Raw genomic sequence first — 24,943 nt, 5'->3', positions numbered from 1 at the left:
TTTGCGGGGCTGCGCTGGGTGCTCACACTGAGCCTGCCATCCCTCACGTAGCTCCGCGCCGTGCGGCCTGGGGGTGGCTGCTGCTGGACCGCAGCGTCCCGTGACGCAGAGCTGCGGCTCGGCTCCGCCATCCTCCCTTCCCGGGGCTCCGTCTGAGCGGCTGGAGCCTTCCCAAAGCAGCAGAGTCCTTTCTCAGGCTCTGCAACCGCCCCGGCAGTGTGCCAGGCAGAGCTGGGGGACAGCAGTAGAGGTTCCCATCCTCCTGGTTCCTGCTGGTTTAGCTCCTGCTCCCGGGCAGCAGCTTGTAGCCTCCTGACACGCAGGCAATGTGCAGCCCCGCGCCGGTTGCCTGTTTGGCGGCATGGCCTGACCCACGCCGCGCTGGGGACGGTGCTGCCAGCAGGGTGGGCACAGAGCGGGGCCGGGGAGGGTGGGTGCAGCAGGGTGTTGGTGCCAGCGTGTGGCACAGCTTTTGTGGTGATGCCCGTGGGCCTCGGGTCCCTCCAGCCCCTCTGGCTCGGCATCTGGAGCAGCGGTGGAGAAAGCCAGCGCGTCCTGCTGCAGGAAACGGCCGCCGGTGTCATCTCCATCTGCTTCCTGCCGGCTCCTTGAGAGCAGGGCTGTGCCCGGGCAGCTGCTCCCAGCACCGTCACGGAGGGGACCGGCGCAAGGTGCCGGCATTGTTCCCGCGGCCACCACATTCCTGCCACTGCCGGCGGAAATGCCGGAGCGAGCTCGAAGCCCTGCTGCTCCCCAGGGATGGGGCTGCAGCCTGGGCCTGCCCATCCTCCAGGCTTGGCCAGGAGCATGGGGGTACTGGGGTGCCTTTGGAGGCCGTTGGCACACTGCTCTGCGCCCTGCACGGCAGTGGGGGGCTCACGCACGTCTCTCGGCTCACCACGATCATCAGGGGACTGGTGGATGCCGATGGTGCCTGGGTGTTGGGACCAGTGTAGCTGGGAGCATCCCAGCAGCATGCGCCTGATGCAGGCGATCACACTCAGCCTGTGATTTTGGCGCAGCCAGTGTCCCATGTCCTGGATGTCCATCGCTGGCCCCAGGCGGGGCGGTGAGCCCTGCTCGTCCCCCTGGATGCAGCCAGAGATCCCCAAGGACTGGTGGGTTCCAGCGACTGCTCAGCCCGTTGCTGTCCCCTCTCCCAGCGTCCTTGTTTCCCCACTCAGCGAGCTGGGAGACAGCAGAGCACCCTGTCCTCACCGTGCCAGGCCTGGCACCTGCACGCACACAGAGGGATGGCAGCCAGGCAGCTGCCTGGCATGGGGAGCTGCCTGTATGTCCTCACCATCTGCCCCTGTCATGAGAGACCTTGCACCCCTCGGCCTTCAAACCCAACCGCTGCGCTTGAAATGCTGCTCCAGCCGTGTCTCTCCCTGCCTGCCTGTCCCTGCCCACTCTGCCCATGCCCCTGCCCCCGGCACTGCCACAGCTCCGCGCTGCAGCACAGGGGCTCCAGCACTGCAGGCAGCATGCAACGGAGCTGCCACGGTGCAAGGGGACATGGCGGAGGAGCCCCACAGCCTCCCACCTGCCTGCGGGCAGCCGGCCAGGCCAGGAAAAGCCAGAGATTCCTTAGGTCTCCCGGCCCAGGAGCCTTTTCCTCCAGCATTGGCTGGCCACAGCCCAACCGGGGGGTCCTCCCTGGCCTCCTCCTTCCAGGCTGGTGCGGGAGGGCTGGGGTCAGGGCTCAGCTGTGCATCCCCTGGCCACAGCCCAAGCCCCATGCTCAGTGCTGGGCGATGCCCCAGGGCGGGGGCCGGGGGACATCGCTACCTCGCCTGGCACGGGCCACGGTGCTCTGCTCCGGGGAAGGCTGCCGGGCCAGCCCCCAGCTGCCTGTGCTGCCTGCACCCTGCAGGAGTACATGGTGCTGCCTGCCTGCAGCCAGTGGGGGGGCTAACCACTGGTGCTGAGGGGTGGTTTGAGGTGCAGGGGGAGAGACCTCCCAGTTCAAGCCAGTAGCAGCAGCTCCATAGAGTGGCAATAGAAGAATGGTACCCCCACCGCTCCCCTGGGCCAGCCAGAGCGGGAGTTGGGGTCAGCACAGGGGGGGCTGTGGCCAGGACACCACATCTTGCCCCCATCACAGCACCCGTGGCAACAGCCCCAGGAGGCCGGTGGGCTGGAAACCACAGTGCGAGGGCCAGGACGGGACTGGTCAGCGAGCTGGCAGCCCTCGCCCACCCGCCCCATCCCACCACGCGGGCACAGGCCGCTGGAGGCACGCGGGGCAGCCGGCCACCACGGCGGGCGTGGGCCGGCAGCGTGGCGGGAGTGCGCTGGCGCGTGGCCGGAGAGCACATCCCTCCTAGGTCCCGAGGATGAGCTAATGGAGGCCAGCTGGGCCCAGCCCTGCTTCCCCCAGGCTCTGCTCCCAGCCCCGCAGCTGCAGCCTTTCCGCTCCTCGGCGGCCCCATTAACCCCCTCCCGGCCGGTGCTGCCACCCCCCTGCCCATGCCACCTCCCACCCGGCTTCTTCACTTCTTCACTTCTCTGCCAGCAGCCCTGGGGACGTCACTCATGGGAGGCCTCCTGCAAACAATATGGGGTTTGGGGGCCCCGTGCAGGCTTGGAAGGGGTGCTGGCTAGGGCTGGGGGAAGTTTTGTCCTGGAGGGGGGGTCCCATCCCTTTGCAGGGTTCAACCCCCACCCATCTGCAAAGTCCTACAGGGACCCTCAGTCTGCTGAGCCCTGACCCACTGCTTCCCCGCATGGGTCCTGCTCGTACATAGCCCTGTGGGGATGGGGACACCAAGGATGGGGATGTCAGGGAGGGGGATGCCAGGGACACCAGGAACAAGGATGCCATGGATGGACATATCAGGTACCAGGCACCCGCAGCTGCTTTAGTGTGTGGGACTGTGGAGACAGCTGCCCAGGGCTGATGCTGTCAAACTGGGGGAAAAGGGGAGATCTGGCAGCTATTGGGGCTGCCTGAAGGCAGTAGAGTCACACAGAACCAGTGAGAGAGCTGTGCCCAGGACTGGGCTGCTATCCCGAAGCATTGGGGCAGCTGCCTGCCCTTCACCAGGGTCTGGAGCATTCTAGCAAGGCAGGCGGTCCCTGCCTGTCCCACTGGCCTCACCCTTCTCCCACTGGGGCTAGGACAGACCCAAACCCTCATCCCTGCCCCAGCCAGACATGGGTGCTGTGCCCTTGGCTTCACCCAGCACCACGGGTGCTGGTAACCACAGCAATGGCAGCATCGCAGGAGCAGGGAAGGAACACCTGCACCTCCCTGTAGAAACTGCCTTACAAAAGCTGTTAGCCCAGCGAAGGTTTTGGCTAACGAGCTGCTCGAGTCCCCAGACTTAGGCACTGTTGGTGCCTGAGAGACAGTGAGCAGGATGGGCTGGGCTGTGTCCCCTCCTCTGGGCATGAAGCATCCCTGCACAGCCTCTCAGCAGCACAGCCTGTCCCACCACCCTGGTTCTTGTTTTTAAAGTGGTTATTACTGCTCAGCCCTTCACCAAGCAGCTGATGCCTACCACAGAGGGGAATTCAGGTGAGCAGAAAAATAAACCCCAGAAGGAGATAAAGGCAGCTGGGCTCTTTGCTCCACAGCCCGAGGGTCCTTCAGCCAATCACCTCACACCGCCCCACCTGCGATCAGCATCCCTGTGCCCTTCCAGCGTCCTCTCCTCCATCACCCAGCCCCTCTGCAAGCTCGGGGGACACTGACATCCTGTGCCCAATTTTACAGGTCAGGCAGCATTACAGCTCGTTTTTCTCTTTGTTGGGCATCTTCTCTGACAGCACTGCGCTGGAGAAGGGGCTGCCTTGGCCCTCAGTCACCACCATGCAGCTCCAGGAGGGAGCAGAGGACCCCTGGGAGCACTCCCCACTAGCAGATAAGTAACCCCTGCCCACACCTCCAAAAATAAGAGTTTACTGTCATCATAACTCTTTATTATAAAGATGTATTTACACAGAATAAATCTTTACAGACACGAGAGACATCGTCAACAGGACCCAGCAGTGCTCAGAGCAAGGGCCACCCCTTTGGCATATGTCAGTGTTTTACACAGAGATCCCAATGCCCCCCCATTCTCCCACTGTCCCATGGCGTGGAGCGGGCAGAGGGGCCCAGAGCCCCATGCTGTGTTCTGGGCGGGCCACCTCATGCCTCAGGGGTCCCCAAGAGCTGGGTCTGCCAGCAGGAAGGGGAGTGCAGCTCACCCAGGGTGTGGGATTAGCACCACGGGAATAAATTAGACCCTTCCCAGGATAAACTGTGTGCTCACCCTGGCATGTGAGTGACTGGCAGGGATGGGGCAGAAGGCCCAAGGGGCCCATGCGGAGAAGCTCCTCTGCCCGACAAAGTGCTTTGCGCAAAGCCCACGGATCCCATCAAGCTGATGCCCGGGGCAGCCCTGCACCCACCAGGATGGGGCATCGCGGCAGTGGCAGAACCTGGCCCCACCACAAGCTACGTGGGTGACCTGCTCCCAACCAGCCCCAGGAGGCAGTGAGGGGAGGCAGGAGGCACCCACAGTGCCAGACATGGTGCCAGGGCCACCAGGGACAGCCGTTGGGAGGAGGTGACGCCAGCTGATGGCTCACAGGTGGAACCCCATGCTTGGGGCCAGGAGATGAACAGAGCAGGCTAGGACACAGAGCGGGCGATGGGAGCCGCGTCCCTGGAAGGCTGGTGGCAACCCTGCAACAAGAGCAAACCCAGGTATGTGTCGAGTTCCCTCCCAGCAACATCAGACATGTCCCCTTGTCCCCCCAACACCCCGCTGCTCCTCACCTGCCTCAGAAGGGCATCGGGCCCTTGTGGGAGAGCCGGGGCCGGGGCCGCCGGTACCTCCGCCAGCCGCCTGGCCGGTGCCCGGCCCCACGCCGCGCACCCCGCGGCCGCACCAGCGTTCGGACGAGGCCATCCTCCGCATCCTTCCCATCCGGCGCCTGGCCCAGCGGCCCTGGGGATGGCAGGAAGAGCATTAGCTGGGTCCCCCCACCCTGCACGTGGGACGGGGATGGGGATGCTGTGGGGCTTGCCTGCACCTCCCGCTGCCTGGCGCAAGGCAGGCAGGGCCGGGCAGCGCCGCCCGTTTCCTGAATTGCCCCCAGCAGGAGCCATTCGCCGGCCGAGTGCTTCCTGCGCCGAGGCAGCCAGGCCACCTGCGCCGAGCATGGCCACCTCGTGTGCTGCTGCCACCAGCCTCCCCGAGGGGCACAGAGCAGCCCAGCCTCACGCTTTGGCCCCCAGCCCTCCTCAAAGCCACCCTCCTGTGCCCCCCTCCCTGCCAGGGTTCACTGAGACCCTCACCCCCTCATCCCGCCTGTTCCGCTCTGGTCCCCGGGGTGGCTGGCAGAGATGCTCCAGTGCCCGCACCAGTCCCAGCGCCACCAGTCCCACAGCCAGCACACGTGTGGCAGCGCCCTGCTGAGCGGGTACTGGGACGGCACCCCGGGAAGGGGGCCAATACCTGCCGTGGGCAGCGTGGCAGGGCCGTGTGTCCCACTGCCAGCATCCCGGCGATGCCCTGGGCTGTCACCCGCGGCACCAGGCGGGTCGTGCCCGGCAGCCGGTGGCAGCGACAGCTCTCCGGCCCTCGGCCGGCTGTTGTGCTGCCCGGATGGACAGGGGGGGTTTGTTGGCACCATGAAAAGCGCTTTGTCCTCCCCAGCCCGGCGGCAGCAGCTCCCGGCCGGCACGGGCAGGGGGTGCCGGTCCCCCCAGAGTCCCGCTCAGCCCCCCCCCCGCCCACGGTCACCCGGGCATGGTCCCCTCCATCCTCCCCGCTGCCGGCCCGGGCACCGGGAGGGCTGGGGGCAGGCAGAGGAGGGGGTGTCCCCATCCCGGCGCCCAGCCGCGGTCAAGCCCCCGCCCGGGGGTCCCGGCACTCACCCGCGGCGGCCAGGGCGAGCCAGAGCAGCAGCAGCGCCAGGAGCCAGCGCGGCGCGGCCATGCCGGGGGCTGCGGGGCGGCGGCGGCGGCGGCCCCGCTGCGGGGGAGCCGCATTTGTAGGCGGTGAGAGCCCGGCCCGGCCCCGCCGCCCGCCCGGTCATGTGGCCGCCGGGCCCCCGAGGGGGGGTGTCCGTCCCCCGCCCCGCCCCGCCCCGCCCCTGCGCCCGAACCCCTCCCGGGACACCACCACCCCCCGATCCCCCACGGCACCCCCTCCTGGGGATCCCCCACCCACGTTCACCGCCCCCCCCCCGCCCTCAGCCCGGCCCCTGCCCCAGGGCTCTGGGACCACCCCCCCAGACTGATCCTGGGATCCCCACCCAGCCTGGCACAGGACCCCCCACCCAGTCTGGCCCTGGGACCCCCGCATCCAGCCTGGCCCCCAGAGCCCAGCACCGCTCCCAGCCTGGCTGCCGGACCGCCCTCCCAGCCTGGTCCTGAGACCGCTCCCCCCTTCCATCCAGGCTCCAACACCCCACTCCCAGCCTAACCCTGGGACCCACTTCCAGCCCACCCCCTTCCCCTGGCACCCAAGGGCGCCGGAGGCTGTCCTGGCACCCCCCATGCCCCCTGTCCCTGGCTGCTCTGCCCCCCCAAACCCTGCAGGGGGGTCCACCTGCAGCCCCCCCAACTCCTGCCCCCCAGGTCATCCAGCCACTGTCCGGGGAGGGGTAGGGGGACACAACCCCGCCTCTGCGTCACCCTTCAGGCCCCACAGACCTCATAGGGGGGTTTGGGGAGGCCCAATCCCCTCGCCAGCGCCCTGGGGGTGAGGCCTGCCAGGACCCACCAATGCCACCCCTGGGGGATTTGGGGCTGGGAGATGGCAGCTGGGGGGGGAGCGTTTGGGGTACACAGTGAGACCACACGCACCAAGGACTGACACGGGGACAGCCGCAGCACGCGGGGACACAAGCGGGGCTCTGCAAGCCAACAGTCTGAAAGCAACTCCTCCAGGTCCGGGGGACCCCGAGGTGGCTTATGGTGGGGTGTAGGTCCAGGCGCATGTTGGGTTTGTGTGGCCGGGTTTTGGTAGCCGGGGGCTGCAGGGGTGTCTCTGTAAGAAGCTGCCAGAAGTTTCCCCCATGTCCGACACAGCCAACGCCAGGCAGCTGCAAGACAGACCCACCGCTGGCCAAGGCCGAGCCCATCAGCGATGGGGGTAACACCTCTGGGATAATGTCTTTAAGAAGAGAAAAAAACTTCATCTGGAGAGAGAAGTAAGAATATGTGAGAGCAACAACTCTGCAGACACCAAGGTCGGTGCAGAAGGAGGGGAGTTGCTCCAGGTGCCAGAGCAGAGGTTCCCCTGCAGCCCGTGGGGCAGCCCGTGGGGAGGCAGCTGTGCCCTGCACCCAGGGAGCTCCACGGGGGAGCAGACACCCACCTGCAGCCCATGGGGGACCCCACACCAGAGCAGGGGATGCCCGAAGGAGGCTGTGACCCCATGGGAAGCCCGTGCTGGAGCAGGGTCCTGGCAGGAGCTGTGGCCCCGTGGAGAGAGGAGCCCACGCTGGAGCAGGTTTGCTGGGCAGGAATTGTGACCCCGTGGGGGACCCACGCTGGAGCAGTCTGTGCCTGAGGGACTGCACCCCTCGGGAGGGACCCACCCTGGAGCAGGGGGAGAGTATGAGGAGTCCTCCCCCTGAGGAGAAAGGAACAGCAGAAACATGTGATGGACTGTCCACAACCCCCATTCCCCATCCCCCTTTGCCACTGGGGGGAAAGGAGGGAGAGAAATTGGGAGTGAAGTTGAACCTCGGGAGAAGGGAGGGGTGGGAGAAAGGTGTTTTAAGATTTGGTTTTATTTCTTATTATCCTATTCTGGTTTGACTGGTAATAAATTAAATTAATTTTCCCCAAGTCAGGTCTGTTTTGCCCATGACGGTGATTGCTGAGGGATCTCCCTGTCCCTGTCTCAACCCATGAGTCTTTCATTATATTCTCTCTCCTCTGTCCAGCTGAGGAGGAGAGTGATAGAGCGGCTTTGGTGGGCACCTGGCATCCAGCCAGGGTCAGCCCACCACAAGGTACAAGGTATCGCTCCTGGAAAAAGTGGGTGACAAGTACAACTGCACCCTGGGACAGCCTGTACCTGTGGGGTGAGTGGGGGGTGGCCCTGCCTTGCCAACACAGCCTGTACAGCGGGAGCCATACTGGGGGTGTGGGGGGGGACAGAAGGGGGTATGGGGGGGCTGTAGGAGGGACTGGACAGGGTGATTGTGTGTTGGGTTGTGAGGATGGGCGGGGGGGTGGGCTGTAAGAGGAGCTACAGGGTGGGGAGCGGGGGTGAGGGGTGCCCAGCTCATGGCGTCCAGGAGATGGAGGCCCATCGCTGCAGGCCAGCTGCCAGGCTCTGGGGTGCAGCGGGGACCCCCATGGTCTGCCCCCCACCCCGGGCACACATCACCTGCTGGGCTTCAGGGCAGGCAGGGGCAGGCAGGCCCTGCCTTCGCAAGGGATTGTCACAGCATCCCCGTGCCACTGCTAGCTTCCGCATTCCTACGGCCGCGCACACCCTCCCTCCTTCCCCGGCCCGCGTCCTGTTTGCCGGGCGCGTCACCCCGGCCTGAGTCACCCCACGGCCTCTGCAGGTGACGGAAGGCCAACAATAGCCCACAAAGGGAGGATGTCCCCCCAAAGCCTTCCTCCGGCCCGTCTTCGAGGAAACCTCCCGCGGGAGGGAAGGGCCCCACCGGACACGCCGATGAGCTTCGTCCTGTTGACACTGGCTTGCTCGGAGCGGCACGCGGCCCTGGGGGTCCCCGGGGAGAGCCGGTGCCACCCTCCCCATGCTGGGCGAGGAGGAGGAGGAATGTGCAGGCACAGGGCTCACGCTGACGCTGCAGCCATGGGGACAGGCCAGGCCAACCTCAGCCCCATCTCTCGGATGTGGTGTGGGGGGGTGGCATCAGGGATGGCATTGCAGAGTCGAGCTCAGAGGTTGGGAATAAGGGGGTGGGGGAACACCCCTGTCACCATGGGGACCTCGTGGGACAGGGTGTGCAGCTGTGTGGTGAGGGGTGGCCGGCAGGCAGGGTGGTGGAGGACAGGGGGCTGTGCGCTGCCGTGGGCACAGCCCCCACCCTGGCACTGGGCAGGGACCAGGCAGGGAGGATGGAAGCGCCATTAGCCCATTTCACTAATTAGCAGGATGGCAGCAAACCACTGCCTGACCATCACCACAGCAACCGTGTCACACATCCTTGAGAAACTTTTGTTGCCATAACAATTACAGGCAGCTTTCGCATCACCCTGTGTGTATTCCCCAGTCCCCATCCCGTCCTGCCCGTGCTGGGGCTACTGGGGACCCCCTAGCACCTCCCTCCTGGGCTTCTCTGAGTGAGGACCAGAGGGTGATGCCAGGCACAGGCAGCCTGAGAGCATCTGTGACATGAGTGTGCCAGGTCTCAGCCTGCTGGCAGAGACAGAATGGTGACAGAACTACCAGGCTCTGTTGCTGCTGGTCCCCGCATTGCGCTGGAGCTGCGGCAGGACCGGGTGGGTGGGCAGGGGACAGAGGGACAGGAGGACAGGACAGCAGGACGGGGGTGACAGGGGTCTGTGCGGCTCCACAGCGCAGTCCTGGTGCCACCTCGTGGTGAGCAGGATCCCAGTGACAGCTGGACCGTCGCGGCGTGACACAACCCGACAGTCGCTGCGGTGACACAGCCGGACAGTCACCACATGGAACAGACAGCTCTGGCAGTGGCACAGCCGGACACCCCCCTGGGCATGCTGCGCCCCAAGAGGGGCCGGCCCCACACCGCAGCGGGGCTGGCCACCAACCCCAGGAGGGTGCCAGGGCCCAGCACCCTGAGCCCCGTGTCCCTGTCCCTGCCCACACAGTCCCTGTGCATGGTGACAACCATGTGCCCCGGCCCCTAGAGCCGGCTGATGGGCTCATGCCAGCAGAAGCAGGGCTGGAGCGTGGGGGGATGAGGTTGGGACAAGGGAGTGGCCAAGGGGCCGTGGTGTGTGTCCTGGTGCTGTGGCAGCTGGTCCCACCTGCAGCCCATCACCCGGTGAGTTCCCCCCGTCCTTGCCCTGTGAGCTTCTCCATGCTGGGGGACAAGACTGGTCACCCCAAATCCCAGCATCCAGAGAGACAGCCTGTGCCAGTTCCCTAAGTGCTGCCATTTCCACTGCCCTGGGGCCGAGGGAGGATTTCCATGGCTGTTCAAGGGCCTCAGAGGACACCACAGAGTTGCCGCCACAGTAAATTTTTATGAAAAGTAAAAACTGGTTGTGCAGTGGGCCATGCAGTGCTGCTGGGAAGAGGCAGCATCTCCGAGCGGGTCCAAGGCTCGCACCTCTGTATCCAGCCTCGTGGCCATGCCCGTGCAGGGGGAGCGGAGACCTCATGTGAGCTGGTGCAAGGACCCACAGCCAGTGCTAGAGACGGTCCCAGGAGAGGGGTCTGGCCGGGCAGAGAGTCTGCTGAGGAGGAGGGCAGGTCCAGGGGCAACAGAAGGGTGTCAGGCACCCTGCAGGGCCCAGGAGCCAGCCGGGAAGGGCTTCTTCCCTACCCATCGCTCTGGGGGACACAGGGATTGATTTCTGCCCAGGTTTCCTGAAGAACCTCTTATATTTTCAAGGAGGGGTTTTTTGTAAACCATCTTGTTTGTTCATGTACTGTAGGACCTACCGGATCTCCTGCATCTTGCATCCTGCTGTGCAAGCCACCAAGCACAAAACCCTGCTGCAATGACAGCAAGGTCCTTCCACCCTTTTCCCAAGGTTTGCTCTCAGCACGCCTCCCATCCCTGCCTCACGCCTCACACGGTCCCGTCTCTGTTTTACCCTCCTCCAAATGTGTGTGTGTGACACGCAGCTGGCTGTACACTCAGACAGAGATCCGGAGCCATCCAACAGTTGCCAGGCTCTGACTGTAATGCTGTGCCCACCCTGGGGTGCAGAAGGTCCATGAGACATCCCAGCCGGTGGAAAAGGAACTTCATGGTCTGTGATGAGCTGGTCTCCAGCGGGGACTCCTCCAGGTACCCCTGTCCTGAGTGAGGATGTGCATCCTCCCCTGAAGATCCGTGTCTGACCCGAGGATAGACACCTCTGCTGCCTGCCAACAGGTCTGTCCTTCAGCCAGCCTTTCTCTTCAGTAAGAAGTCATTAAACCAGTTAGAGGAAATACATGTGCAATAAAAGTGATAGGCTTTGGGGTCAAGGCTCATTATGACTAACATAATGAGCTTTTTTAGCAAGGCAGATGCTGCGGCAGTCTGGAGCTCGCGGGCTTCGTGGGACAAAGGGCACATCCAGAGGGCTTCTCCTGCAGAATGGGTCTGAGCACAGACCTCAGAGGTGGCTGCTGGCCCCTGAGCCACGGGCCCGGGCTGTGGGCAGGGGCTGGTACCTGGCCTGCGCGGCTTAGCTCCGTCTGTTCACCACCATCACGCTCCCCTCCCACTGCTGCCGAACGTGTCTCTGATCACATAAGGCTGCTCAATGCTAAAATATTGCCGTTGTCTCCTTTGCCAGCATTTCCAACCCAGCCCACCAATGCACTCTGAATTTATTATTCCTGTTACTCCATTAGCAGGACCATGTGCTCTTTCTAGAGCTGAAGTTACCCTGTGCTTACTTTCAAGGCCTCACGTGCATTCCTTCTCCCCAGAAACCCGTACCCACATGCTAGAGGTTCAGCTCTGTCTCTCCAAAGCCCAGTCCCTTTTCTGTATAATCACACCAGCTAAAAGCTGGGATGCTAGCACCACGAGTGCTGTGGCCCCATCCCTCCACACTCTGTTCAGACATCATCTCCATGTCCTGAGGGATCTATGCGCTCCTCCATGACCCCTCTCCCACAGGCAGGGTCTGGGCAGAGCAAGCAGGACCGGCAGCAGCATCCACCTCTGCTCCTTCTGCAGTTAATGGGGGACCTGTGACTGGATTTTTGGTGCCCCCCAGACATCTTCCCTCAGGCCAGGGAGACCCAACAAAACCTCTTGCCTCCCCAGAGCACTCGGGGTTTTCCCACACCACCACCTCTCATGCAGCCCAAAGGATCGGCAGGCACATGGGACCCACAGCCACAGTGCCGCCTGTGCTGTCCCTTGCTCCTCTCGCATCCCCTCCTTGCCCCGCTTTGCCCTGGCACTGCCCACAGGCATCCCTGGGGAGCTCAGCACTCAGCAGGGGCTCTGATGGGGTACTCGGTGTTGATGAGCTTTTCCCTGGAACAAAAAGCCTGTCCGTGCGAGATTGTCGACCCCCATTACTAGAGTCACAGTAGAAGAACAGCCAGGTAAAATAAATTAGGGGTCCAGTTGTGGCCAGGGGTTGCAAAATCATGTGTTACCGACACACAGCCATCTGCAGGAGCCAAAGGCTGGGGTGGGTGTTTCATCGGTACTCTGGTTGCTTCCAGCCCTGCTCACTCAGTTAAGGCCCAGGGGAGGAAGGGCATTTTTGCCTCCCTGTGACAGCTGTAATGTTTAGCAGCTGCTGTGGGGTGCGCCCAACCCCCATCACCAGTCTCAGCCAGACCCAGCCTCGGGGGTGCCACTGAGTGCTGAGGTGGGGACCGCCACGGCGGGGCCCAGGAAGATGCTCTGCCCCACTCCGTGTCCTGGAGAGGAGGGCTGGCTCGGGGAGACAGCCAGCCCCCGCAGCACGGCCCCCCACCCCGGCACCCTCACCCCGAGGGCCCCGTGTCAGCTCTCCGTGGCTCTGGGGGATAGAGGTTTCCAGAGAGACACAGGGGAGCAGAGCACCCTGCAGCCCCTTCTTGCCTGTTTTTAACCCCGGGCAGCTGGGACGTGCCAGGCTGTGCTGGCACAGCCCCACCTCTGCTCCGGGAGGATCTTTGGACTTTGTGCTGATTTTGCTGTTTACTTCTATTTAGCGGCAGGATTCGCTTCCAATGCATAGGACAACAACCACCACTCCCGTTTCTATCCTTAGCTCTCTCATTCAGCATCCCTCTGCCCCTGGGGCAAAGGCACAAGAGGAAGGACCTGTCACCCAAGGCATTGAGGAAAGGTCCCCTCCACTCCCCATTCTGCTGGGCCCCCCCAGGGCAGCCATGCACCCCCCACGGTGGATCGCAGCCTGGGTGCTCCTGCTCCACGGTATGTCGGAGGGGCTGGACTGGGAGGTGGGGTGGGCTCGCCAGGCGACGACACAACCTGGGACCCCCGGGAACCAGGCTGGTCCCAGCGCGAGGATGTAGGGGTGTTGTGCAGCAGTCTGAACCACACATTTGGGTGAAGCAAGGGTGGGTTTCACTTAGGCAGCCAGGGCTGCTCTGCTGCTGCAGCCCGCTGCCCTGGGCAGGAGGCTGGGCTGTGGAGAGGGGCTAATCCTGCCTGCCCGACCCCAGGGACAAGCTGGAGGTGATGATTAAGGACCATGCTAAGGGTGACCCATCCCCCCATTGCCCCATGGACCCGAGCCTGGTGCCCTTGGCCTGAGATGAAGAACCAGGTCCCTGCCTGCAGACTGCAGTGGTGCCAGTGGTGGTACCAGACACAGAGTGGCACCGGGGTGAGGCCAGGTCTGTCCGGAACACCACCCTGGCTACCAGCCAGGTCCTCCAGCAGCACCAGCATCAGGGATGCTCAGGGCTGGCTTCTGCCAACCCCCTGCACAGCTCCTGGTCACGGTGGGCACTGGCTGCCTCTCGTGAAGATCCCACCGCACCCCCAGGGCCCATCCCCAGGCATGCCTCGGGCACTGGCCATGCCCAGATTGCAAAAAGCCCCAAAGCTGGGCTGGCTCCGTGTTTGGGACCGGGGATGAGGGTCGCAACTGCCTCAGTGCTGGCTCTGGGCTGGAGCAAGGGACCAGCCTGGCCCCTGACTGCAGCCTGAGGCTCCAGGGTGTCCCTGTGTCCCCAGGCTGTGCTGCAGACTGGCCACCACAGGCTGCCTCCGCCACGACTGACATCCGGGACTGCTCCACGGACCCGCCGGTGAGCCCCGCCGTTCCCAGCACTCCCTGTTCCTGGGACACCCCGCATTGGGTCACCCCCTCCCCAGCCCCACCACTGTGGTTGGTGTCCCGTCCCCCTCTCCCAGCACATGTCCACTTGTGCCACCAGTACCTGCCCCCTACGTCTGTCAACACAACAGCGCGGCTCGCCGCTCTGCGGGATATCATGCGAGCCCACAGAGTCCATGCTTACATCGTGCCCTCCACGGATGCCCACATGGTAAGGCAGCAGCCTGCCTGCACCCCCCCAGGGAGCAGCTCCCTGGCCGGTGCCCATGGCCACCTCTCATGGCTCCATCCTTGGCTCCAGAGCGAGTACATCGCCGAGCGGGATTCCCGGCTGGGCTGGCTGACTGGCTTCACTGGCTCTGCAGGTGAGAGCATCCTCACCACCCTGGGGTCTCCGCTCAGGGGGCCAGCACCCAGCTGCCTGCTGGTCCTCATCCTTGTGGATCCTCAGGGCAGGGTATGGTCCTGCTCCACACAGGAGGTTGGGCTGGGGATCCCTGGGGGTCCCCGCTGACTCCCTGGAGAAGGGGAAGAGTTGACCTCTGAGCCCTCACTCCTGTTCCAGGCACCAGCGTGGTGACACAGGACAAGGCTGCCCTATGGACTGACAGCCGCTACTGGACCCAGGCAGAGCGGCAGCTGGACTGCAACTGGGAGCTGCAGAGGACAAGTCAGTGGGGGGCAGGCTGGGGGGCTGCTGCCTCCCCCTGCCCCCAGGACCCTCCCAACCCCAGCCACAGCCTCATCTGGGCTCAGCATGGGCCAGGAGGTGGTTTGCCCTCATAGTGCCACCCAGGTCTCTCCTGCAGCCTGGATTGAATCCATTGGGCGGTGGATCCTGAAGGCAGTTCCTGTTGGGGGAAACATCAGCTTGGACCCCTTCCTCTTCTCTATTGGTAGGGTCAGCCGTCACATGAGGTGACCCTGTCTGACGTGAGGGCAGCTCCCCGGTGTGGATTTACTGGGTGCCCCCAACTGTGGGCTGCTTCCCCTCCCTCAGACACATGGAACAGCTACAGCCAAGCTCTTCACGGCTCTGGCAGGACCCTGCTCCCCATCGAGAACAATCTCGTGGATCAAGTGTGGGGTGACCAGAGACCCCCTCCAGCCTCCAGTGAGATCTACACCCTCCCAGCAGCATTCACAGGTACGACTGCCATCCTCCCCGAGGCTGCTGGGAGCCGTGATGGTCCCTGAGCTGAGCCGATCATTTGCCCCCCTCCCAGGGAGCAGCTGGCAGGAGAAGGTGGCTGGGATCCGGCAGCAGATGGAGCAGCATGTTCGACGCCCCACGGCTGTGCTGCTGTCAGGGCTGGAGGAGACGGCCTGTGAGTAGTCGCGGTGCCGTGGTGGGTGCTGTGGCGGTGGGTGTTGTGGGCTCTGAGACCCGGGGGTGGGAGGGCAGCTGAGAGGCACAGGCTTGGTCTCGTTCCCGGCAGGGCTCTTCAATCTCCGTGGATGTGACATCCCCTACAATCCTGTCTTCTACTCATACACCCTGCTGACCAACACCAGCATAAGGTGGGCAGCATCTCTCTTGGCAAGGGGCATGGACAGGGCTCAGCACCCACCCTCCTTCCTTTCCAGGGCCAGCACCCACAGGACCCTCCCCTGGCCCAGCTTTCCCCCCCCTTCCCCGAGCCCACCACAACCCGCAGTGCCCAGCCCCATTGTGAGCCCCCTCCAAGCCCCACATTTTCCCTGGGTCCAGCCCCTTCCCATCCAGCCCACGCTGGGTTGCAGCACCCTCTGAATCCTGGGGAGTGCAGCCCAAGGCCAAATCCTGTTCACAGCCCAACGTCCCCTCTGAGCCCCCCAGCCCCTTCCCCTCTGCCAGCGTGCCCCACATGGCCAGGCTCGGGGAGGACAGCCACTTTGGGCTGTGCCCACCCCATCCTGCATCCTTCCCCAGCCTGTTCGTGGACGAGCTGCGGCTGTCAGCGGCGGCACGTCAGTCCCTGCAGGCGAGCTGCCCCGGGCCGCTGTGCGTGGAGCTGCAGGAGTACGGGCAGACACGTGCCTACCTCCACCGCTATGCCCAGGGCAACGTCACCATCTGGCTGGGCACCAAGTACACCACCTACGGCCTCTACGGCGTCATCCCCCAGGTGCGGCACCACCGCTGACCACGATGCTGAGCCCGGCCGTGGGTGACGTGTGTCCTGCTGGGCTTGGGGACCATGGGATGCGCCATCCCTGGGGCACAAGGGGGTGGCTGGCTGTGCCACCTCCAGCCTGCCCTTGCAGGAGAAGCTGCTGGAGGACAGCTACTCCCCTGTCATGCTGGCCAAGGCTGTGAAAAACCCCAAGGAGCAGGAGCTGCTGCGAGCTGCTCACGTAAGGGCTTTCCCTGTCCCCGCAGCGCTGAGCAGAAGTAGGGAGCAGCTGAGGGAAGGGAGGTGCTGACATCTCCCCTCCCCTGATGCTGCCGGGCCACCCCCAGGTTCGGGACGCAGTGGCTGTCATCCAGTACCTGCTGTGGCTGGAGAAGATGGTCCCTCAGGGGCAGGTGGACGAGTTTTCGGGGGCACAGCACATCGACACACTCCGCCAGTCAGTGCTGTCACCGCATCCCCACACACACCCAGTGTAGGGCAGCTGGAGACCCCCAGCATCTCCTTCTCTGCTGCCTTCCAGGGCCCAGGAGCACAACCGCGGGCCCAGCTTCCAGTCCATCTCTGCTAGTGGGCTCAACGCGGCACTGGCTCACTATAGGTATGGCTCAGCCCTGGCCAAGCCAGCAGCGGTGGTGGGGAAGGAGCAGCTGGAGGCTGGTTGTGGGCCCTGACCACCCCCCTCCCCTCACAGCCCCTCCAACGGGAGCAGCCGGAAGCTGTCTGTGGACGAGATGTACCTTTTGGACACCGGAGGGCAATATCTGTGCGTAGCCCTTAATGCAGATCCTCCCCCCAACACTGCACAGCCCCTCATCCCCTCCCCATGGCCCAAAGCCAGTGCTGGGGCTGCACTGCCCCTGTTCATGTTCCCCCTTTGCAGGGACGGGACGACAGACATCACACGGACGGTGCACTGGGGTGTGCCAACCCCGCTCCAGAAGGTACCAGCCCCTCCCATGCCAGCCAACACCCCCCTGCCATGCCCAGCACCCCACTGCAGCACTCAGCACCAAGGTCCCAGCCACGGATGGATGTGCTGGGGGGGCTGTCTGGACATCATCACTCCTAGCCCCCCGCCATGCCCCTCATAGGAAGCCTACACGCGTGTGCTGATGGGCAACATTGACCTGTCCCGCCTTGTCTTCCCACCCAAAACGGCAGGTGGGTGCTGAGCCTGAGGAGGAGGAAGAGGGGGGGGGGGGGGCCTTATTGACTCACCGGCCCCCATCCCACCTCATCATTCCCCAGGGAGAACGGTGGAATCTTTTGCCCGTCGGGCACTCTGGGACGTGGGACTCAACTACGGCCACGGGACCGGCCACGGCATTGGCAACTTCCTCTCAGTCCACGAGTGTAGGTGCTGCGGTACTGGCACCAGCGCTTGGGACACAGGCTGAGCTGCGGGGGACAGGGTCAGGGACAGGGGCTCATCTGGGGCTTGTCATAGCCCAGCTGAGCCTCTTGCTGTGGGCAGGTGTCCCCTACCTGCAGGGTGCTGCAGTCCTTGCCAGGGTGGCCCTGCAGTCCTTACTGGTGTGGCCCCATGGTCCTTGACAGGGTGGCTCCATAGTCTTTAGCAGGGTGGCCCTGTGGTCCTTGCTGGGGTAGCCCTGCAGTCCTTGCCAAGGTGGTCCCATGGTCCTTGCTGGGATGATCCAGTGGTCCTTGCTGTGGTGGCCCCACAGTCCATGCTGTGGTGGCCACATGGTTCTCACCAGTGTGACACCGTGGCCCTTGTCAGGGTGTCCCTGCAGCACACACCGTCCCCAGGAGCTGTAACCCACCCCATGTCCCCTGCAGGGCCCGTGGGCTTCCAGTCCAACAATGTGCCACTGGCGGCCGGCATGTTCACCTCCATCGGTACGCACACCCGCCGCCCCAGCCGGTGCCTCGGGCTCTCAGGGATGTCCCTGAGCTGCAGAGCCCAGCCAGGGGAGGAGGCGTCCAGCTCTTGGACCAACTCAGGGGCCAGATCTGGCCTCTCTGGGGTGGGGTGGGGGAGTTGCTGGGGCTTGGGATTTACCAGGCTCCTTCCCGGCCCCCAGAGCCTGGGTACTACCGCGACGGCGAATTTGGGATCCGCATTGAGGACGTCGCTCTCGTGGTGAATGCACAGACTAAGGTAGGGGTGGCACAGCGCAGGGGGGGCTGCACCAAGCCAGGGCTGGGGACAACCCCCAGGTGAGGCTGGAGGCACCAATGTCACCTCTCTGTGGCAGCACCAGAGCAGAGAGGAGCCCTTCCTGACCTTCGAGGTGGTGTCCCTGGTACCCTACGACCGCAACCTCATCAACCTCAGCCTCCTGTCACCAGAGCAGGTACAGGGTGCTCGAGGCAGGGAGGGACAGCAGGGGCATGGGGTACAGGGAGAGCAAAGAAGGAGGCTGGGGGGATGGATGTAGCAGGAAACCAGGACTGTGGCATGAGGTTGGGGCAGGGATGGATGAGTGGATGGAGAGAGGCAATGAGTCTGTGGACGGGGCCAGTGACTGGGGTGTGGGATAGCAGGATGGGGAGGGCCAACAGGGGCCAAGGGGTGTGTGTGTGGTGAGGGGGGGACAGGCCACCAGGGCAGCCCCCCTGCAGCCCCCCGCGGTGCCTGGCTGCAGATCCGGTACCTGAACACCTACTATGAGACCATCCGGGCGCGTGTGGGGCCAGAGCTGCAGCGGCAGCAGCTGGAAGAGGAATACCGCTGGCTGCAGAGGAATACTGAGCCCTTCCCGCTGGGCAGCGCCGCCACCACCACCACCGCCACCACCATCCTGGGCACCCTCATCTCCCTCCTCGCCGTGCTGCTCACCGGGCTGCAGGCCTGACCCTGTGCCAGCCGGGCCTGTGCCAGCCCCCTCCCTGCCGCAGCCGTTTCTTCTCCCCACCACCCACTTCCCTATTTTTTTGTTTCCTATTTGCTCGGTTGTGATTAAACATGAGTAAGGCTGGCGGGTGCCTGTGTGCTGCTGTGCCCTGCTGCGGCAGCCCAGTGTGCTGCCAGCCTGCCCACCACCTTGCTGGCTGGTGTGGGACTGGGGTCTGGCCCTACGTGGCCCCTGGCTCCACACATGTCATCCAGCCCATGCTATCTGCCCTGCCCTGGGGCAGCCAAATCAGCATGAGCAGCAAGGAGGCAGGGTGGGTTTTAATTCTTGGAAACAGAGATGGGGGGACCAAAGCAAGAGGATGGAGGGGAGCCAGCCCATCCAGGTCCATCCCCGCTGCCCTGCAGGTGCCCATGGCCGGGTGCCGATGCGCATGTCCCAGACAGGCTTGATGCCCAGCCAGGAGGACCTGTGGATGCAGGGGACACCCTGGAACAAGTTATACAGAGGGCTTGGCCATCGTGCTGGCCAGGAGAACAAGTGGGCACAGCAGAGGGGTTGGGGATCTTTGTCCTTTGCATGGTGAGGGGACATGGTGCCCACCAGCAGCATCGCTGAGGGGCAGCAGCATCACCAAGGGCTGGCAGGGTGCAGGCAGGCATCCTCGCCCCGGGGGCCTTGGGCAGGGCAGCAGCTTCGTGGAGGGTTTCCTTCCTCCTGCCCCAGCCTGTGCACTCGCCAGCCACCATGAACCGCGCCGCTGCAAGCACCTCTCATGTGACCGCCGGCTTCCTGTGCGCTTCCCGGCCTTGGTGCCGGTGCTTCGGTGCATACCGTGCCAGGCGCTGCCCGAACGCTGCACCCTTGCCACCGGGCCCCAGCATCATGCTGCGCCGCAAGCCCTCCAACGCCAGTGAGAAGGAGTCCGGACACAAGAAGGTGAGCGCCATTGGCACCCATGGGTGTCCCTGCACACCCAGGACTGGCCAAGCCTGGGTGGCCCACAGGATGCTGAGCTGGGAGCACTGGTGTCGAGGGGCTGGGGCAGCTGTTGGGCACAGCCCCATGGGGTTTGGGGGCAGCACTGCCCGTAGTCAGTCCCTGCCACCACGGCCTCGCTGGCCCGTGGTCCTGGCCTCATCCCACACCGTGCTCCCACCCTGTCTTGCAGCCCGGTGGGATGGGTGGCCGGGATGCACAGACCCCGGGGTTCATCCGGGGTGCCAGTGGGACCCGTGGGGCTCTGCTGGGGTGGGGGGCAGCGGTGCCCCTTCCCCGCGGGCTCCCCACAGCGTGGGCGGCCGCCTGCCGCTTCCTGCCGGGGCAGGGGCAGGGCCGCGGCGCGGGGTGCGCAGCTCCCAGCACGGCCCACACAGCAAGGTGTTAGCGGTTCTGGCAGCGCCAGGCTGCAGCTCCATCACTGCGTTGGCTGCTTCCTCCGGTAGCACCGCACCGAGTGCTGGGAGCCACCAGCAGCACCGGCTACTGGCACCGCGGCCTCACGAGAGCCCCTGGTGCAGCAGGGCCATGTGCCACCCCGTGCCACCCCCCCTGGAGGGTGTCACACTAGCAGGTACTTCAGCTCTTGCCAGGACCTGGTGAGCTGTCTTCAGCAACAGCGAGTCACCAAGAGCAGGGGGACAGGGCCTAGTGTCCTCGTCCTGCCCACGGTGGGCTACCATACTGGCAGAGCCACACGCCATGGCGGCTCCTCCGTACTGGGAAGCTCCCTGGGGAAATCTGGGTGAATCCACCCGTTCTCCGTGCAGGGGGTGGCCCAGGGAGCCTGGCAGGCCCCAGTGGGCATCCCCTGCCCTTGCCCAGCTGCAGCCGCCGCTCTCACTTCCCTCTTGCTGCCATCCTCCCCAGGGGGGCCTGGCTGCCCCAGCGCCACAGCCCCCCGCTGCCAGGCTTGCCACAGCTGCTCTCGCACCCTCAGCGCTGGGATAAGGGCCGATGCTGCAGCTTTTCTGGCCGCAGAGGGGCACAGGGCACAAAGTTGTTTCAGCCCAAGGGTGCAGGGGGAGACACAAGGGATTCAAGCTGCCCGTGTCTGGTTGGTTCAGGGGTGCTGGAGTGGGAGTGAGGCAAACCGCCAGCATCACCTCCACACAGATGCACCAGCTGAGCTGCTCCTGCTTAGTAAAGCCACAGTGGGGATGGAGGTGGGTCTCCCTCATCCAAGCCAGCCCTTTATGAGAAAATAGCAAAAACAAGTAATAAAGGATGCTCGGTCGAGTCGATAAAAAGGAGAAGGAGGAGGGGAAGGCGCGGGGCTGTGCCTGAGCAGGGCCAGGCTGTGCAGGGGCTGAGAAGGGCCTCAGCTGCCTCCAGCACAAACAGGAGCCTGGGGCAGGCAGAGTGACTCGAGAAAGGAAACTGCTGCGTTTGCGGTCGAGGCAAGACTGAGTGTTGTGGTGTGTGCTCGGAGCGCGCTGGCAGCTGGGAGCTGAGCTCGCCCAGCCCCAGCACATCTCCCACGGCAGGGCTGGTGCTGGACATCCAGGGATGAGGGAGATCTGGGACCACGAGGCCGTGCAGGGACCCCAGTTGGCTGGCACTGAGGGTGCTCCCAGTACGGGGAATCCCTTCCTATGTGGGACACAGAAAGAAGGGGAGCCAGGGAAGCAGGCAGGGGGGCACAGGGAAGACTGGAAGTGGCAGTGATGGAGGGTTGCACTAGGACTGAGATCCAAAATCCACTTTGGTGGCTTTGGCACAAGGGCAGGACTGAGCTTGCTGACAGGGGAGGTGCTCCCTGGGCTGTGGGATGACGTGCAGGCACAAAACGTGGGCAACATCTGGGCCTGGAGCTGAACATGAGGGCAGCGACATGGGCACGGCAGCACTCGTACTCTCAGCCACTGAAGACAGCCTTTAGCTGTTAGACATGCAGGGAAGGGAGGGACCAACCCATGGCATAGCCACCACAGGAGTAGGACAGCACAAGGCAGGTCCCACTCTGCTCTTGTTCCCAAAATCCCTGGCTCAGGGGCTGACCTGGCACAGCATGCCCACATTTGGGTGCTGAGAGGAGCAGCTGCCTTGCAGATCCCCCCCATGTTTTCCCCGCAAGTGCCCAGCCCACGTCCCACAACAGCAGCACAGCACCATCCTGCACTGCTCACAGTGGACTGTCATCGCCCTGGGGCTGCTCTGGCTCGACAAGGGGCCCAGCAGCCGGTGAAGAGGGTGGGACTGGGGACAGGGGGACATAGTGAGAACCCCTCACACCTTTCTGTCTCTCCCAGCTCTCCCTCCAGCGTTCCAGCAGCTTCAAGGACTTTGCCAAGTCCAAAGTCAGCTCCCCTGCGCCGAGCGAGAAGGAATTCAACCTGGAGGAGAATGTGAGTGCCCAGCCCTCCCCCCCTCCTCAGGGGTGGCAGAACCTGCTGCCACGTCCAACTCCCCCAGAACTACCTTCCCACAGGGCAGAACCCTTTTCAGAGCCTGTTGCCCCAAGCTCCTGGTCCTACTGGTGATGCACCTGCCATGGGGCAGCCCCAGGGGCTCCAGCACTGGCAGAATTTGGGGTCTTACTCCTCAAGGAGTCCTGCAGCCCTGTGTGACACAATTGAGGTTTGCCTGGGGTGGGGGGGCTCTTGCCTTCACTCCACATCCCTTTGCCAGATCCCCGAGGATGAGTCCAGCAGCACTGGCCCTGACGATGCTGCACGGAGCAGCGGGATGAAGCTGAGCAAGAGGTGGCGGGCCGCCATCTCCCGCACCATGAACCGCAAGATGGGCAGGATGGCCGTGAAAGCACTAGCTGAGGGGAAGGTGAGGGGGGAGCCTGGGCAGGCAGGGGTAGCTCCCCCTCCCTTGGCCTGACCCTGGTCCCCCCAGCAGGCAGACGTGGAGGAGGAGGGATCCTCATGCCCCCCATCCCCAGCCAGCACCATGGAAGAGCCAAGCCACGAAAAGTTGCCCTTGTCTTACCTGGAGATGGAGGAAGACGGGCACCCACCCATCAGCCGCCAGCTGTCCAGTGGTGAGCCTGGCCCCGGCAGGACGCCGGCCCCTCGCCCCATGGCCAGGCACATCCTGACCTCCCTCCCCTCCACAGGCAGCGAAATTTCCAGCCCCGGCCCCGGAGGGAGCAACCAGGACAGTCTGCGGCTGGAGGAGAGCGGCCCAGCCTACACCGGCCCCTTCTGTGGCCGGGCCCGCGTCCACACCGACTTCACACCCAGCCCTTATGACAAGGACTCGCTGAAGCTGCGGGTGAGCCACATGACAGCCAGCGGTGCCGGCCCTGGGGGAGGAGGGGGGTGGCCGGGGACCTCCCTGTTCCCCAGCTGTCCCCAAGCCTGTGCCCGCCTCCACCCCCATCTCCCTTGGCCCAGAAAGGGGACATCATCGGCATCATCGAGAAGCCACCCATGGGCACCTGGACCGGGCTGCTCAACAACAGGGTGGGCTCCTTCAAGTTCATCTACGTGGATGTCATCCCCGAGGAGACAGCTCCCACCCGCAAGAGCCGGGGATCCAGCAAGAGCAAGCGGCTCAAGCCCAAGACCCTCCACGAGCTGCTGGAGCGCATCAATATGCAAGTAAGGGATGGGGACCGGGGCGGGGACAGCAGCACCCAGCCCGAGTCCAGCATGCCAGCAGCAGGACTACCCTTCCCACTGCTCCCTGGCAGCCCTTGGCTATCCCCCACCCCTGTGGGTCCCTCCACCTCACACCCGAGCACTGCTGGGGGGGGCACAGGGGCCACATGGGGCTTTTTTGGACGATACTGGGGTGAGTGCCTGCCACGGACCTGCACCAAGGCAGGAGCCACATGGCTAGCACTGAGGGTGAGGTGGGGAGAGCCGGGGGGAGCCGTGCTGCACCCCGCTCACCCCTTGGCCGCTGCCCTCCGGCCCCAGGAGCACACCTCCACCCTGCTGCTGAACGGCTACCAGACCCTGGAGGACTTCAAGGAGCTGCGGGAGACCCACCTCAACGAGCTGAACATCACGGACCCCCAGCACCGCGCCAAGCTACTCACAGCCGCCGAGCTCCTCCTGGATTACGACAGTAAGAGCTGGGGGGAGCGGGTGGGAGGCACCCCCACACCAGGGCAGCCCCAGCAGCAGCCTCGCTGCCCGCTAACACCACATCCCGTCTCTCCCAGCAGCGAGCGAGCCGGAGGAAGGCGACAGCCCTGAAGCCCAGCCTTCGCCCTCGGAGCCCAAGGGGGACATTCCCCGGGACTCAGGCTGCTTCGAGGGATCAGAGACCCTAGACAGCAGCCGGGATGAGGCCGAGCTGGGGGGTCCCGAGGGGCAGCTGCGGGCTCTCTCCCTGGCAGAGTCCTCCTGAGCCCGCTCTGCCTACAGGCACTGCCCCACCAAGGGGCACAGCCCGCGGCCGCTTCCTGCTCCAGCCCGGAGGGGACGGCACCCTGGGGCAGCACGCTCCCCGCCGAGATGCCGCGGGCTTGGATCACCTCTCCTGGGTTTGACCCACCTTATCCACAGCTTTGAGAGCTCCTCCCGGAACCCTCGCCCGCTGGGCTGAGCGCACAGGAGGCTGCAAGGACAGGAAGGTCCATGGCAGGCAGGGACAGAGCAAACCCAGCGCTGAGCACAGAGGTCCCCCCGAGCCCAGCTCCTCACCGACAGGGAGGACACCCACGCTGCCTTCCTCCAGCAGCTTCCTCACACAGCTGGGGTGGGCAGGGAAAGGTTTGCTGGAAAGTTTGGGCTGTGGGAGGAGAGGCTCAGCCAAGCTGCAAGCAGCCCAGCAAGGGCACTGCAAGCCCCCTCCCTTGGCCCTCAAAGGTTGCCCGCAGCTTGCCACAAGACTAGTTCACGGGGACTATGAGAGGGAGCGGGAACAACTGCCCCACAGGCAGATGGGCTCAGCAGGGTGAGGCTGTCACCCGGCAGGACCCTTCCAGACTGTCAGATCCCCCACAAAGCACTGGCCACCCCAAGCACCCCCAAGAAGGCACAGAGGAGCGGCAGCCCAGCATGGGCAGGAGCCGAGGCAGGGGCAGGCAAGGGAAGACATCTGTATGGGAGCGTGAGGCAGCTGGGAACAAATAAACCTGCTGATCCCCGGCCGGGGACACCCACCCCAGCCCCTTCAGCTCAGCTCTCGCTGATGCACATGACCAGCTC

The 24,943-nt window shown here is 64.4% G+C and overlaps 3 protein-coding genes across 3 annotated transcripts; 2 read left to right on the top strand and 1 right to left on the bottom strand.

The window, feature by feature from the left end:
- Window positions 1-3,922: 3,922 nt before the first annotated feature.
- On the bottom strand, window positions 3,923-6,005 carry APLN (apelin). Its single transcript, XM_074915334.1, has 3 exons — window positions 5,876-6,005; window positions 4,772-4,943; window positions 3,923-4,678 (listed from the first exon to the last, which is right to left on the bottom strand). Exons 1-2 carry the CDS (start codon window positions 5,934-5,936, stop codon window positions 4,777-4,779), a joined length of 228 nt encoding a protein of 75 aa, XP_074771435.1. The 5' UTR covers window positions 5,937-6,005; the 3' UTR covers window positions 3,923-4,678; window positions 4,772-4,776.
- A 6,972-nt stretch (window positions 6,006-12,977) lies between these two features.
- On the top strand, window positions 12,978-18,830 carry XPNPEP2 (X-prolyl aminopeptidase 2). The gene is made up of 21 exons (XM_074915472.1): window positions 12,978-13,023; window positions 13,792-13,865; window positions 13,995-14,105; window positions 14,196-14,259; window positions 14,460-14,564; window positions 14,704-14,790; window positions 14,895-15,041; window positions 15,121-15,222; window positions 15,334-15,415; window positions 15,807-16,002; window positions 16,142-16,231; window positions 16,338-16,447; window positions 16,532-16,609; window positions 16,703-16,774; window positions 16,892-16,952; window positions 17,103-17,172; window positions 17,260-17,364; window positions 17,812-17,871; window positions 18,057-18,133; window positions 18,231-18,329; window positions 18,621-18,830. The coding sequence occupies exons 1-21, from the start codon at window positions 12,978-12,980 to the stop codon at window positions 18,828-18,830; spliced, it is 2,046 nt and encodes a 681-aa protein (XP_074771573.1).
- An 824-nt stretch (window positions 18,831-19,654) lies between these two features.
- SASH3 (SAM and SH3 domain containing 3) lies at window positions 19,655-24,934 on the top strand. The gene is made up of 8 exons (XM_074915275.1): window positions 19,655-19,769; window positions 22,082-22,177; window positions 22,461-22,610; window positions 22,680-22,821; window positions 22,897-23,054; window positions 23,177-23,383; window positions 23,705-23,855; window positions 23,953-24,934. The coding sequence occupies exons 1-8, from the start codon at window positions 19,716-19,718 to the stop codon at window positions 24,138-24,140; spliced, it is 1,146 nt and encodes a 381-aa protein (XP_074771376.1). The 5' UTR covers window positions 19,655-19,715; the 3' UTR covers window positions 24,141-24,934.
- Window positions 24,935-24,943: the final 9 nt, after the last annotated feature.

Source organism: Athene noctua, chromosome 11, assembly GCF_965140245.1.
Source record: "Athene noctua chromosome 11, bAthNoc1.hap1.1, whole genome shotgun sequence".
Lineage (NCBI taxonomy): Eukaryota > Metazoa > Chordata > Aves > Strigiformes > Strigidae > Athene > Athene noctua.
The sequence above is the reverse complement of the archived record's forward strand: the minus strand, read 5'-3'. Positions and strand labels throughout refer to the sequence as shown.

Excerpts from the sequence above, each read along its gene's own strand:
- APLN (XM_074915334.1), bottom strand. The coding sequence starts at position 5,936 with ATGGCCGCGCCGCGCTGGCTCCTGGCGCTGCTGCTGCTCTGGCTCGCC. Across the intron at positions 4,944-5,875 it reads GCTCGCCCTGGCCGCCGCGG|GGCCGCTGGGCCAGGCGCCG; the intron begins GTGAGTGCCGGG and ends TGCCATCCCCAG.
- XPNPEP2 (XM_074915472.1), top strand. The coding sequence starts at position 12,978 with ATGCACCCCCCACGGTGGATCGCAGCCTGGGTGCTCCTGCTCCACG. Across the intron at positions 15,223-15,333 it reads AGGGCTGGAGGAGACGGCCT|GGCTCTTCAATCTCCGTGGA; the intron begins GTGAGTAGTCGC and ends CGTTCCCGGCAG. Across the intron at positions 17,872-18,056 it reads CGGCATGTTCACCTCCATCG|AGCCTGGGTACTACCGCGAC; the intron begins GTACGCACACCC and ends CCCGGCCCCCAG.
- SASH3 (XM_074915275.1), top strand. The coding sequence starts at position 19,716 with ATGCTGCGCCGCAAGCCCTCCAACGCCAGTGAGAAGGAGTCCGGACAC. Across the intron at positions 19,770-22,081 it reads AGGAGTCCGGACACAAGAAG|CTCTCCCTCCAGCGTTCCAG; the intron begins GTGAGCGCCATT and ends TGTCTCTCCCAG. Across the intron at positions 23,856-23,952 it reads GCTCCTCCTGGATTACGACA|CAGCGAGCGAGCCGGAGGAA; the intron begins GTAAGAGCTGGG and ends CGTCTCTCCCAG.